This window comes from Artemia franciscana, chromosome 2 (genome assembly GCF_032884065.1).
Source record: "Artemia franciscana chromosome 2, ASM3288406v1, whole genome shotgun sequence".
Classification (NCBI taxonomy): Eukaryota; Metazoa; Arthropoda; class Branchiopoda; order Anostraca; family Artemiidae; genus Artemia; species Artemia franciscana.
Window position 1 is genome coordinate 41,840,485 of NC_088864.1, and position 15,790 is coordinate 41,856,274.

The 15,790-nt window shown below is 35.4% G+C and overlaps 1 protein-coding gene across 4 annotated transcripts in view; it reads left to right on the forward strand.

Annotated features, from left to right (window-relative positions):
- LOC136041833 (SWI/SNF-related matrix-associated actin-dependent regulator of chromatin subfamily A containing DEAD/H box 1-like) overlaps positions 1-15,790 on the forward strand; it is a 48,259-nt gene that overhangs the window by 18,920 nt on the left and 13,549 nt on the right. For all 4 annotated transcript variants that reach the window (XM_065726614.1, XM_065726625.1, XM_065726620.1 and 1 more), the window contains exons 7-10: positions 87-394; positions 3,318-3,549; positions 5,882-6,106; positions 12,799-13,045. In XM_065726614.1, coding sequence (XP_065582686.1) covers positions 87-394; positions 3,318-3,549; positions 5,882-6,106; positions 12,799-13,045 — 1,012 coding nt within the window. The remainder of the gene's footprint in view (positions 1-86; positions 395-3,317; positions 3,550-5,881; positions 6,107-12,798; positions 13,046-15,790) is intronic.

Consider the following 15,790-nt stretch of genomic DNA (forward strand, 5'->3'; position numbering starts at 1 on the left):
TGGCCTTGGGCTTACTGCAGTTTTCCTTGAATAGATAAATATCTTATTAATCTGTTCTATTCTTACTTACCTTCTACACATTTAAGGTCGGAAGAAGAGTCAGTTTGTTGAGCAGCCAGCCCTTATACCCAAAGAAATGAAATTGTCTGGCTATCAGGTTATTGGCCTCAATTGGCTTGTTTTGATGCACAAACAAGGTTTAAATGGGGTATTAGCTGACGAAATGGGTCTAGGAAAAACAATTCAAGCTATTTCGTTTTTGGCATACTTATTAGAGGCTGGTCACCAAGGACCTCATCTTATAGTTGTTCCTTCTAGTACTCTTGATAATTGGGAACGAGAAATTCGAAAATGGATACCATCAGTAGAACTTCTTGTTTATCATGGCAGTCAGGTTAGTAAATTTCGAAACCCAGTTTTAAAATCTAACGAGTTTTGCTTTGAATATTATATTGTTTTCTTGTCTTTTTCTTGTCTTTAATATATTTGCTTATAATATCAATTATAATTTCGATCGGTATTTTTTTCTTGAAAGTAACTTAGGTTTTGAGATTGATTGCACATAACTCTCTGATCAATATTAGGCTCCTAACATATATTAAATTTTATATTCTCTGTCTTATCCAAACAATGCCCCCCCCCCTTCGTAGGAATATGTAGTTGTAGATAGCTCTCTCTCTTTCTCACTCACTCTCTTTCTTTTTTTCCCCACTGTTCCTTTAACTTTCGTTTCGTGATTTTTTTTTTACCATCTACCTTAGAAAAAAAAAATGTGCACGGTTATAATGATGGCTTTCGTGTTTAACTGGAATAGTCTGGACTTCTTATAATAAACCAGACAGTTCGTCTTAACGATCTGAAAATAAATGGCAAATTGCACCGATAGTAACCCTAACTCTGAAAAATGGTATTTTGATAACAGTATGTGCATAAAAAATGGCCTTATAGAGAAGGGGGAAAGCACCCTAAAAACTAGTGGTCTTCATGAAACTTACATCCAGATATTCGGTATACTGATGAGACTTAGAAGTTTCTGAGCCTTAAAGAGGTTCCAAGCAACCATCTACAAAAACAGTAGATTTTTTAGAAGGATGGTCACGGATGCGTGTAATTTTTTTCTTCTTTTTACAAGAGTCAGCCTTATCCAATCATAGTTACTAAAATATCAGGAAGGGGTTGATTCAAACTGAAACTCAAAATTCTAGTGCCCTTTTTAGTAGAAGAAAAGATGGCGCAACTACAAAGTGGCGTTTTCTGTCACTTTGTGGAGTAAAAAAACGATTTGTTTAACTTATGATAGAATCTAAAAAAAAACAATTGATTTATAATTGTTGTAAAGCTATATGTTCAGTTTACCAGTTTTAGAGACCGTAATGCCGCAGATGGCGCATTGGCTGTAGCATGTAGTCCATACAAATAAACAGTTAATATAGACAGTTATTTTAAGCTTCATCTAAATGTGTCTTTTCGGTTGGGGCTTCATAGAATTATGTACAATGGTGTATAGTTGTGTATCAGCTATTGGAGGAAGGGAGGAAACTCAGTGGATCTTTCTATAGCATGTAGTGGGGATGAAGTCTCAAAATATTTGTTTCTATGTACAAATTTTCTTGCTTTGAAGTGAATTTTCAATTAAATATAGATTGAGAAAGAGGTGGGAAAATTTTACCTCTAATCTTCCTTCATTCCGAAGAATATGTTTGAACTAAGTGCTTAATTGGATGCTGCAGAGTGACACCTCCCCTCTTAGTGCAGAATCGTGCATATCGTGCATATGCATATCTGTACAGAAAGAAATTGTAGGGGGGAGTAGGATTCAGTATTAAATGGATTTCTACGAAGAATGCTGTGGAAACAATTCAGATGAAGATTTTGTGATATTTCAGACCAACTTGTCTCATTGTAAATTCCTCGTTTTTTAGTAGGTCTAATTTTTTAGGGATGATCGAATTATGTTTGTACGAATATTAAACTTAAATTTAAAATTGGGAGACGAGGAGTTTGGTAGGCTCCTTCACATTTGTGAGAGCCCTGGATCAAATAGTTTTATGTGAGAAACTTTAAGCACAAAGTGACCCCTGTGAATAGAAACCAAAAATGAAAAACAAAACTGTTTAACTGGGTAATCGTGTTTACCTGCTAGTCTTAGATTGTCGAGATAAGGCTCATTCGAACGAAAAATTCGAAGATCTCCTGCCTTTTTTAAGTAAATAAAAGAGATCACGGCACAGTTAAGTTCTAATTTCTAGAACTGATCCTACAAAATAGCAGTTTGATCCCAAACTGGGTCTAAAAATTTTCTGCAGTACCGAAGAACAACGCAGCTATACATACTCCTCCTCCATCCCAATCTGTTTCAAGCCTCCCTGTTTACACCCTCCCAAGATGCTCAAATTTCTATTCAGTCCTTCCTTACGATAATTTGTCAACCTTCATCCGCAGAATGTGTCTTAGCCATCTCAAAACTTTCTCCTGTCGTAGGCCTAGAAAGTGGAATCGGACTATATTTTTTTTATACAGTTTACGGTTTAAAATACGGTAAGTTGAACGGGTACCCAAAAGAATCCGGACTACCATTTATTTATTGAAAATTACGTTATATTTTGAAAAGCAAGTGCAATAAGTCGTGCTTTTTCTTTGAAGAATTTGGGAAAATTAAACAGAAATTTAAAGGGTTTGGGTTGCCCTGTCTAGGATAACTCTAGAAACAGTATGAAAAGCGAGCAGAAATTTCATTCAAAAACTTTTTGTGTTTTTTTTTTTTCAAATGAACGTAAAAATGAAATTAGAACTTTAGAAATTATCTGTTGCATGAGGGATGCTGTTTCCCCACCCCTCAACCGCTGCTCTTTACGCTAAATTTTGACTGCTTTCCCAAGCACTTCATGAGTGAATCCTCGACCTCAAGAGCAAGTGGGGATGGTGCAAAAGAATTTCAAAAGTGCTTCAAGAATGGAAGGGCTTGTTGATGTGCATTTACTTTACGCAATACTGCTTCGGTTCAGATGTTTCGAAAGGAAATCGGTAATTAAAACACTTTGGGTTTTCCTATCCATAACATAGTCACTTGTTGCTTAATACAAAGCTTCATAAAATTGTTTAATACTCTCCTTTGTTGCATTCAAAACTTCTTTCGATAAAGCACTAGAAAAACCTTATTGTGAAGAAGGGGAGGGTTAAGGAGAAAGGGACAGGTCCCCTCATATATAGGATATCTTCATTTTGTTTTAAGTTTTAACGTTCCTTGTTACTTCAAATTTAAAAACTTGTTCTTTTTTAATTTTATTTTCTAAACTAAAAAGTCATTCATTTTTCAGGAGGAAAGAAGATTAATCCGCGTCGATTACATGCACGGACATCTGGATAACGTTCAGTTGGTTTTGTCAACGTATAACATGGTTATATCCAGTTCTGATGACCGCGCTCTTTTTAAAAAAATGGGATTTGAATATGTTATTTACGATGAGGCTCACATGCTAAAAAATATGGGAACTCAACGCTATGAGCAGCTTATGCGTGTCAGTGCTCCTCGCCGAGTTTTATTGACAGGTTTGATTGTTCATTTTTAAATAAGTTCAATTTAAAAAATCGTAATGCTCATACTCATACCTGAACAGAAGAAGGGGGGGGCACTGTTTTTTATCCAGGCTTTCATTCGAACATAAGAAATTGGAATCCCCTCAAGCTACTTTGACCTCAGGTTACTTTATGGTAATGAGGTTAGACCGAGATGAATATTTGGGGAGAATCCGGATTTATAATAACTTAGTCCATTTCACTGCAGCTTTCTTGTACGAACTCCCAGTTATTTGTTAATAAATTTAGTCGTATTTCATACTTATTTGTGGATAAAATGAAGCTTAGCAAAAGTCAATATGATCCCCAGTTTTGGAAATCCGCCAATTCTAAACACATTCCTGAAAATGTTTAGTTAGTATCCTGTACTGGATTTAGCCCAAATGCAAGTTAGATTTTTTCTATATATGATAATACTAGGCAAAATAAAGAACTGTACTATAAATCCTTAGGTATATAGAAAAACTAATCGATTGAAAAGGTGCCTAACATCCCCCTTTCCGTTTCTGGATCTTGTCGCAATTTCAAAGGCTTTTTTCTATTAGTCACAATATTTTGTGTTTTGTTCAAATTAACCTTTTGAAATTAATAAGATAGCCGGTTAGGAAAAAAGAGCTTTGGCAGATATCTTTGTATCCCTAACTTATTTTAAGGTAATCGAGACACACTGGTTAAAAATATGCAAACCGTTGGTCTCAATTACCCACCATTTTTTAGATATATGAAATTAATCATTTATACATATTCACACTCATCAAAGTTGTTCCAATTATTCAAATAACCGTTTTTGTTGATTTCTTGAAAACTTGAAGGGATAGAGCAAAAAAGCCTTCAGGTTTTTAATCAGCATAAAAAAGTGCACCAGAAAAAGATTTGCATTTAGAAATTAGTGTGCAAATGAGCGTTTAAACATCTCTTTGTAATATTTTATCCAACAAAATCTGTCAAAAGGGATCAAAATTATTTTTTTGATGAAGTCTTGAATATCTGACGTGATAAAGCAAAACAGTCTTCATATTTGTAATCAGCGTAAAAAACCGGAGTAGAAAAAAGTAAACATTATGTCAAATATCTAAGACTTGTTATTACGTGATTCATATTTTGAGCTCATATATATGAAAGACGAAAGATAAAAATATATGAAAGATGACCAAAATTTGAGCGTGGCCTTTAAACAATTTAATTCTGACAAGGAAGGAACATTTATGATGTTTTTTCGGTCATTGGCCTAATTTTTCGGAATGTCTAGAAATGTCTTTTCCAATGTGCTTAATTTTGTCCATTTACATATATTTTACTATGTTTTTGAACTTTGGAAGGAAGAATTAATCTATTCTGATGGGATCCCTACTTGCATCAAAGAGATTATCCTTCAGGTTTCATGCTAAAATTCTATGAATTTATTGATTTATTTAAACTTATTTCAGCTCAAATCCAAACCACTGTGTTTTATCTAAAAGTCCTTGTAATAAGTGACAGAACTCGGACCAAAGGCGCTTTGTTTTAAGATCTTGTATTATTTTCCTAATTATCCGTCCAAGGGTAAAAGTGTGCAACTGTGGTATTCAGTACTATTTTTATCTATAGTTTTATAGGTTACCACAAAATGAAGCTATGAAAGTGCTCTAATCTTCCCAATGTGATACCAGTCTGTATAGTTGAGAGAAGCTGACAAAAAAAAATCATAAACACAAAACAAAAAAAAGAATATAGTGAAAGAATGAAGGTTTAGACACAGAAAATTGTCTAAGTAGAGGAAATAAGTGAAAAAGCAGGCACAGATTGGCTGCCAGTGCTCCCAAAGGTAAATAAAACAAAACTATAAATCAACTAATAATGGTTATTCATCAGCTCCAAATTCAACCTCATTAGTGATGCCCTCAGAACAGTATGAAAAACTATTTGAATTCGTTAATTCGAGAAATAACTGTGAGCTCTGGAACTTCTGGAAGTAGATATTTGAAAGTTAGAATCAGGAATATTCCAGGATCTTTAGTTCGTTGTTATAACATTATGCATAATTTCTCATTTTTAAGACCATAAAAATTTATCAAACATATTGGAGCTGTATGGTTTAGCTCAGATGTATGTAGCAATGTCTTTTTTAGGGATTACCTCAGGACCTTATCTTGCATGCCACTCTGTATATGCATTCCAACAGGAATACACGTTGATACGTGTATACTCCTATCTTGTATACAGTTCTGTTCACCATTTTCATATTAGTTGTGCTGACAAGCCGCGAAGTAATATTTACGTTTTGACGTTTGTTGTTTATGTTTTTAGTTTTATTCCTTTATTCAAGGTACTCCACTACAGAATAGTTTAGTAGAGCTGATGTCTCTGCTCGTGTTTGTGATGCCTGAAATGTTTCATAACAAAATGCAAACTCTCAAAAACGTTTTTAGTATGTTCCCAAAAGGCGTGGAGCAGAGAGAGAAGACCAAGTTTGAAAGTGAACGAATAGCACAAGCCAAAAACATTATGAAGCCCTTTTTCTTAAGGAGATTGAAAAGTGAAGTACTTCAAGGTGTGTCTCTTTACTTTTTTTGTTTATTTATGTTTTCTTTTCTATTTAAGTCGAAGAGCCTGTCAGACCACTGGCATAAAAAAAAATGGAGCATACACTTATATGTGGAGGCTAAGGAGCAAAAATTTTGTCTTCTTCCTCCAAACACTAAATTTGAAGCCCTTGAGCCCCTTACGTCGCCCTCCCGCCAAAAAATCCTGAAAGTTGTTAGTCGATCCACCAGACAACATAGAATTACAAAAATGCAAAATTTGTAACCTTTAATGAACCCTAGCTATTTGCTATCTGTGTAATACAAAAATTTTTCTTTCCTTCAAACATAAAAAAGAAGAGAAACCGTTGAATGCTCTCTGATGATTATCAGAAACAAACTGACGCTTCAGGTAAGGTGATACATCTTCCGATAAGTCTTAGTTACCCTTTGGTGTCATTGGTTGGGATTTAACAACATTACCAATTATATAGAGTTTGGTTAAAATTTATATTTTATTATTCTCCATTTTTTATCTATTATTCCTACCTATTTGTGATATGTTTTTGGCTTTTGTGCTTTTTCTCAGCTATGGAAATTAATAGACACAGTTCGCCACCAGTTCAAACATAATGGACATAGTTTCGTATTCATCTTTCTTAATTCACTTTTTATCCTTTTTAATCTTTATCACTCAGCTAATTATTCAATTTTACTTTTTTCATTCTTTTTTTTTTTTAATTCATTGTTTGTCCTTGCCTTATGTAACTATCGTAATCATTTTTCACTTCTTTGATTCGTTCCTTATTCTCTATATATTCTTTTACTTAACTGTATTAGTTGAATCTTTGTCTTCTTTAAGTCACCTTCTGTCTGGCCCATTGTTGCTGTAACGATATACCTTAACAAACTTACTATTACACTTTGTGTTATTAAACTATAAAACATGGATGAAGTATAGCTGCGCCAATTCACGGAAGTGTGAGAGTTTAAAAATTCAGAAAAAATAGTTAAAATCTTGAATTTTGGTGTTTTTTTTCTTTTTCTTTTGAGAAAATACAAAAGTTATTTTTCAAAACCTAACATAGAAGATTTGTTAGTATAAAATGCGGACCTTTCGGGGTTGCTGACTATCGCACTTCTTTACTTATTATCTCTTTTTTTACACTTTCGACTTTTTTTTACACTCAACTTTTGTAGGTATGACAAAAGAAACATAACAAACTAACAAAAGATTCATTTTCTTGTCTTTAAAGCATTACCAAACGCCAAAAAGAGCAAAATAAAACAAGAGCTAAAAGCTCATATGGCACCTGTGACTAGGCCATAATAGCCAATAGCTCATATGGTATGAGCTCTAGCAAAATTCTAAGAATCAATAGATTGATTTAGATGGAAAATCAGAGGCTTAATGCCGGTCGGGATTTAAGATAAGAGCTCTGAGTCACGATGTCCTTCTAAATACCAAAATTCATTAAGATCCGATCACCCACTCGAAAGTCATAAATACCTCATTTTTTCTAATTTTACCTCTCCCTTCAGCCCCCTAGATGGTCAATTTGTGCAGCTCCATGACACGCCTACCAATTTTCATCGTCCTAGCACGTCCAGAAGCACCAAACTCGCCAAAGCACTGAACCCCGCCCCCTAACTCCCCCAAAGAGAATGGATCGAGTACGGTTACCTCAATCACGTATCTACGACATTTGCTTATTCTACCCACCAAGTTTCATCCCGATTTCTCCACTCTAAGCGTTTTGCAAGATTTCCGGTTTCCCCCTCCAACTCCTTTCAATGTCAACAAATCTGGTCGAGATTTGAAATAAGAGCCCTGAGGCATATGTTCCTTCTAAATATCAAATTTCATTAAGATCCGGTCGCTCGTTCTTCAGTTAAAAATATCTCAATTTTTCTATTTTTTTTCAAATTAACACCCCCAGGCTCCCCCAAAGAGAACGGATTTGTTCCAATTATGTCAATCATGTATCTATAACTTGTGCATATTTTTTCTATCAAGTTTCATCCTGATCTCTCCACTCTAAGTGTTTTCCGAGATTTCCGGTTTCCAATATTTCTGTATCCCCCCTCCAACCCCCATGTCCTCGGATCGGATTCAAATTAAAAATGGAGCATCTGAGACATAAGATCCTTCTATATATCAAGTTTCATTAAGATCCAATCCCCCCATTCGTAAGAAAAAGATACCTCAATTTTCACGTTTTCCAAGAATCCCGGTTTGTCCCTCCAACTCCCCCCAGTGTCACCGGATCTGGTTGGGTTTAAAATTAAAGCTTTAAAGCACAAGATCCTTCTAAATATCAAATTTCATTAAGATCTGATCTCCCGTTCGTAAGTTACAAATACCTCATTTTTTCTAATTTTCCGTATTACTCCCCCCCCCCAACTCCACCAAAGAGAGCGGATCCGGTCCAGTTATGTCAGTAAATCTTTTCGTTACCCAACATCACGTTTTCATCTTCACATATTCCTAGCCTTAGTGACTTAGTCTTCTTAACATTAATTTTCAAGCCTATTCTAGCACCCTGAACTCGCAAAACCTCTAAAAATTCATTCATCTTGCTCACACTTTCATCTAATATGCTTAAATCATCAGCATAATCTAAGTCCAGGAGCGTTTCTCCTTCCCATTTGATTCCGTGGTCTCCAATTGCCTTTCTTGTGCTCCTTAAGACGAAGTCCATCAAAATGATCCATATAAAGGGGGATAGAACACAACCTGGCTTAACTCCTGATTTAATACAAAACCAGTTGCTAACCTCATTTCCTACCTTAACCGCTGCAGTATTATTCTCGTACATAGCACAAATCGCTTTAATGTATTTTCCTAGTATGCCGTATAAGGATATACCTTTGCTAACGCTCTTCTATCAACGGAATCGAAAGCTTGCTCATAATCGATAAAACTGAGGACCAAAGGTGTTTGACAACGAAGGGACTTCTCAGTTATTAACCTAAGAGTGAAAACTTGGCCGACACATCCTCTACCTTTTCTAAACCGTACTGTTCTTCCCTTAAAACTTTGTCTACAGCATCTCTCAGTCTAAAAAGTATCCCATTACTAAGTAATTTGCTACCTACAGAGACCAGACTAATGCCTCGATAATTACGACACTCACTCTTGTCAGCTGTCTTATACAGTGGCTTAATTAAGGTTTTCCTAAAATCGTTAGGTACTTCCCTTTTTTGTGTGTGTGTCACGTTCAGCAAATTCTCTAATCCTATGATAAATCCTATAATCCTAATCCCACGGATAGTACAGGCAATTTAAGTTAATTTTATGGGTTATCTCAAACAATTTGCAATAGTTTTGATCGTGGAATCATTCGAACCAAAAACGAAAAATTCTCTAAAACATATAAAACATCGGCAAAATAGGTCGAGGTGAAATCGACGTTTTGTCGTCTTTTGTCGACTTTAAAAAAATAACTTGCACTTTTAAAAAACCTTTGATAGGAAAATTTGATACATAAATCACGAATATTGACTCATTTCTGTGTTTTGACCATCCCTGAGTCGTTTATCCCCCTCCCCCCCACACACGCGTGAGATAAAGCATGCATTAATGTGCGTCGGATATTACACGAAGTCGAATCCACGCAGAGAAACTGTACACTTCCTATACCGTGATGCTAGGAAAAAGTCGTGTTCTAGTATCTTGCATATTTTGCCCCCCCCCCCCCTAACGCACACCCATTCCAATAAATGGTTTATGACACACCTAAAAATTATCCCGTATCTGCAATGTTCTTCAGCGCTCTTGGTGAAAAAGTATTCAATAGTTGCGGGAATGTGCAAGAACAAACTGACTCATTTTGCCGACATTTGAGTTTGAAAGAACGTGTAAGCTGTACGCTTACACGTACGCTAACCGTAATTTTATAATTATACGTACGGTATGACAAGAATGACCTGTGAAGCTGTCAAAAGCATATTAAGAGATTGGTGTTATTCCTACTCTAAAGCAATCAGCTTCTATTGCACGTGAAACCCGGTTTTACATAGGGGAGGTCGGGGTTGAACCGGACACAAGTGATCAACACAAAGAGTCTGGTATTTCAAGGCAGCAGATGGACTGTAAAGACACAAAAATAGTATTCGACTTTCTTAAGCAGTCGTCTCCTTTCGAGGGTGATCCGGTATCGCTTCGAAGCCTTGCCACTTGCATGACTGCTGCAGAAAACGTGAACGCCAGCAAAGCAGTGGAAGAAGAAAACATAGCTTGCGACAGTCAAGGCTAACCTAGAGCATATTGGAGGTTTCCGAAAATTTGGGCGACACTGGGATCGTCACTGACTTGAAATTATGGAGCCTGCCACTCTCGAGCGAAATCTCTGAAAAGAAACATGTCGTCGTCTGCTGGGCGCCGCGATGAGCCTGGATGCGGCTCCAACGAGCAACAAGTACAAGTAAGTAACTATGCTTCGAAAGAAGAGATTAAAGCAGCGGGAGAGGCTACACTTTCTATATTGTACGGTGAAAAATCTACTGACAATATTGACGGTTACCGACAATCTACTGACAATATTGACGATTACCGACACCGAGTCTTTCAATAGAAAGTAGCAAAGTGCACAACTTTCTTCCATCCCCAAGATCTACCTCTTGCTTCAGCAGCAGTGAAATTTCACTGTCTTGAAATTTCGATATCTTCAATTACAAGAATGGAGTGGGCTTGCAGAGCTCTGCCCTTAGTCCTGAAAATTGGGGATGGAGACTTAAGAACAGCATGCTGTTCTTAAGTATGCTTAAGTATGCTGTTCTTTGACTTAACAGCAGCTGTACCCTATCTGAAAAACGGTCAATTTCGCCTTGTCCGATATTGACCGATTTTTTATTGGTTGTAGATTTTTTTTTCCGGTTTGAATGGTACCAAAATCAAAACTATCGCAATTTTTTTTTTTTTTTTTTTTTTTTTTTGGTTAAACGGTAGATTGACTGTACTGTGACATTTCACCAAACCATAAAATAACAAATTCAAAAGTTGGCATCTTTTAAACCTTCCATAAAAACACACTGCCTTGAGAAACTTCAAAATCCCATAGACTCTCGCCGTAATAAAAGTTCGTTACAAGAAACCGGATTTCCTAGAAATTGCTGGATACAAAATTTAATTTAACTTAGATCCAAAAACTACTCTTATGGTAAAACAGGAGAGGGGGGCTTCGCTCCGTTCATGTGACCACTTTCTTCCCAGTTTAATTTGTATACCTGACACTAGTAGTCGCGATGAGGTCCTACGGGTTAATAGTAAACAGATGTTTTTTCTTAATTTCAATTGGCTGTGTTTATTTTGCCCATATTAAAAAAGTCCAAAAAAAATTGCAGAAATGCCACAGTCTAGCGTGGACCTTGTCCAAATCAAATATTCTTTCTCGTGCATCTTTTGCGTAACTTTAATTACTTAAATCCATTACTTTTCTAAGATTTTTCATCTTAAAAATAAGAATAACTTCCCTGCTTCGAAACGTGAAACGCCCCTTGATGCAACAGTATGAATACTTACCGTTATTTATCCACTACTCTGTCTTCATTGTGGTGGGGCTTTTATTTTATATTAAAACTGTAACCTAAAACTGTAACCTATTTTATATGTAAAAATGTAACCTAAAACTGAAGCCAAACAGATCAAACTACATCTTGTAATCAAGATGTAGTTTTACTGACAGACCGATTACTATCTTTTGAGAATTGGATATTAAGGAATTTTATATTGGAGTACTGAATACGGATTCCCCTGATACTAAGGTTGAATTTTTCAAGCGAAACTATTGAAGAATTTTTGAAATTGGCTCCCAGAAGAAATATATACTTTAAGAAGCCTGATGTAACTCTGAAACTGAAGAGTGTGATGCAGGGAGAAATTAAGCTATTTAAATAGTTTGAATTGAAACAATGAAGTGAAACAGTTGAACAGGGTCAGCTTTCTACCAGTTTTTGTGGTTGACCCTTTACTGTTCCTTTTTTATGATTAGTGGTAGTTATAAAAGTCAACGCTGAATATAGAAACACGTTGATGGCGTGTCTTGTTTCTTAATTTTGAAAGAAAAGTATAAAAGGCTGTGTATTTGATGTTTCTGATGATGTTTCCGGTACATCTTATACTAGCAATATGAAAATTAACGATAAAAGATCCTTGGTTCTTACTTCTAATTTATTAAAAGTGAATTCTCAGTTCTCACCTCAATAATTCACTATCTTTTAACTAAGGGAAGTAAACGTTGAAATGAAGCAATTCAAGTTCCACGAGCCCAGGCAATATTGCCCCCGCCCACAATCCAATCAGGAGTCACCTTCCAAAGATGAAACGCTAAAAGGTCCCTAATATCACTCCAATTCATTGCAATTGGCGTTAGAGAAGTGTTGTATCCACTTTTGTATGTAATATAGACCATGGTTCGCTCTTTACTAGGTTGCCCCTACTGGTGCAGCCATGATTTACATGAACTCCATAATAAATTGCTTACCGCGTTTTAGTTCCATATACTCTCTTAATTTTAGTATGGTTTTTCGTTTCTTTATAATCATTGTATATTTCTGATTTTTGTCAGAATTTACCAATAATCTTTTAATTTTAGTCTATTAAATTTTTGATTTATTTTTTAGTTTTTTTTGTACGATAAACGCAAAATTGGCGAGATCCAAAGGCACCTGCTTTATTTACATCTAAGCTGTAATCATTAACGAACTGTAATTTTTTTAGACCTACCAAAGAAAACGGAAAAAGTGATTCGAGTTCCAATGGCGGAGGATCAACAGAAACATTATTGTGAATTGGTAAACAAATTTTCGAAGCAGGTGAAAGAAAGAGGTGGTACTGTTATCGACGAAGAAATTGCGGATTTGCAATGTGTTGAAGAGGGAAAGCCCAAAAAGGGGATGTCGTCTGGTGGCCATATGCTAATGGACCTCAGGAAGCTCGCTAATCACCCTTTATTGCTCCGATACAAGTTAGTAGAATAAATAAAATTCTTTGATAGCTCTTGTGTTACCTGAATGCTACCTTGTACTTTGCAATTCCTTTTGTTGTTTATGTTTTCTTTAAAATTGCTGTTCAAAAAAGTAAAATGTGCCCTCTTTATTAGTCTCTTATTATTTTCAAATCTTTGTTACATTTCCTATTTTTGAAAGAATGCGGCAAGACAACTCCTTTTTTTTTGAAAGACAACTCCCTCTGAAGCCTATTTTATTACGGAATTGAAATTTTTTAAGAATTATAGAATAAAGATAAAACTTTTGGGGCTGATGAATTTTAGAAATCCGAATTTTTTTTTTGATTTGATGAAAACGCCTAATGTCAGACTGTGTTTGTCGTTTGCATTTTCTGGAATTCAGTTGAATTATTCTTCTTATGAGATTTTTAATTTTCCGCCCCACTTGTAAACAGTAGAAAAGGGGCCCTTTTTGTAACCTTTAGTACGAATATGGAAACAAAGCAGGAGATATGCACCGCCTGTTATTGCTGCTGCTACTACAACTGCTAATCAATTTTTGGACAAAATCGGCTTTCTTTTTTTTCTTTTTTTTTTACTTGAGTCTCCATTCCAAAATTTCGAGAGGCTGCTACGGAACGTTCATTTATTAAGATCCTCTTGTGCCAACCGTGAAATTGAGGCCCATTGTTAAATGCATTGTTAAATGTCCATTCGAATCCAATAGCTATCATTGAAAATAGGCTACAAAAATAGAATATCATCATAAAAAAAAAAAAAAAACAAAAAAAAACTGGCATCTATCTTAGTTCTTTATATATTTTCAGCTTTTTTTTTCTTTTTTTTAATAAGGTTTTTTGACGAGACACAGATATATGGAATTTATTTCCTCACAAATGCAGGGACGAAAGAGGTCTATGAGTACAGTTTAATGTAATATTTCATATTTGATTTGATTTGAATATTGTCGCTAGAATGACGGAGGTAACATGTCTTGACTAGCAGTGGCTTTCGAGCAATATCAATATTAAGAAAGAGCAATATCAGCTCTTTTCTCTTAATACTGAGGTTTCTACCACGTCTCTATTATTGTCAAAAACGACAACTAACGTAGAGAAAGTAACGAAAAATATAATAAATTAGAGATTGCAATGTTTATCATGACTTGCTTATTGATGATGGACTAAAAGTCTAATTTACATTAAACAAACAAAATATAGGTTAACTTTTGAAGGTCAAAAATTACCACAAATTGGACGGACCTCTGTCTTATCGATCCGCGCTAAATGTGCCAAAATATTATTTGTACTTTATTTAAAACAAGAATGGATTTTTAAAATGTAAGAATCCTATTTTGATTCATTTCTTGAATGTGTACCATATTTTATTTATTTTGTATGTGTCGTTTTAAGTTAAGGGCAAACTATATTCTAGCTCGCTTAGTGGGGGGTTAAGGAGGTGAGAACCCGGTTATGCGTTACGATGTTTGCTAATTTTGAGTTTTAAGTGGCCGTAACTCTCGTAAATAGAAAGTCTTAATTTTTCGTTTATTTTCACTGCGTTTATGTCTAAATCCAAAATAAATACACTTATGTATGGTTACAAATATTTCCTGTATCTAATCCGTCCAAATCAACTACATTAAAGCGTCTGGACCCTAACTCAGGCAGGCACTTTTGAGGGGAGGTGGCATTGGGATCAAACTTGATGACATCTCTATGTTTTTACAATTTTTTACCAGTTTTCATTGTATTTTTCGTATAATCTGCCTGGTTGTTCCCATCCCCTGCCAAAACTCTCCGAAATAGGTTCTTGCGTAGCCTATCTTCTGGCTCTAAACTTGCACTTTATACATACCTCGATCTAAAAAGCTATGTACATTGCTCCATACTCGATTGACCTTTTTATTTTCTTTATTAGATAAATATTCCTAGAGGATGGTCTTCAATGTATACAAAACATTTTTTACAACTAGGTCTTCTTAATTTACCTTGGATGGAGGAGGACGCTTCACATTTTTAGTTTGTGTCATTAGGGCTTGCTTTCTTGTGCTTTGTTCAGATCATTCCGCTCAGTCAGGATTTTCATCCAGTCTGTTCTGTGTTTTCTCCAACCACGGACTAGTTTGTACGAAATCGCCTTTAAATCTGTGACTGATTTGATCAAGCCTTAAAATGTTTAACACTGGTCTCCAGAAACGAAAGTGGAACCTCAAATTACAGCCCAAGCAAACCGTTCATTTTGATGGATTAAACTCAGATACCTGTGTACATCGTGTGTCCCCGTGTAGTATCTTGTGTGCTGAAATATATATAGATGTCATAAGACCTGCTTGGTTCTTCTAAATTCTACCTGATGCCCGTATAGGACTTAAGGGCCAAAATTGTCGAATTGTGGCAGAAAATTGTGGAAAACTCTTTTTTGTTGCTGTATGATGTTTATAGCTACTTAACAAGGCGTTGGATATTATGATTTTGTTTTAATATAATCATACCCTAAAATAGGTTTGAGAACAACATTAATACTTGAAAAAAGGTGTTAAAATGTCGGGTATTGCGTTCTCTGATAAGTAGCAAGATTTTTACGAAATCTGGTGACTTTCTCGGGTGTTTTGCAAGTCAAGCCATGTTTTCTGAAATAGCTTTCTTATCCTAATTACTTTTTTCGCGTGTAACACTAACTTGCAAATGGTCAAATATTTTAGATAACTTCGAAGACCGCACTGCCTTTCCATGACGAAAGTAAAACAGTTCAAAATAGGGA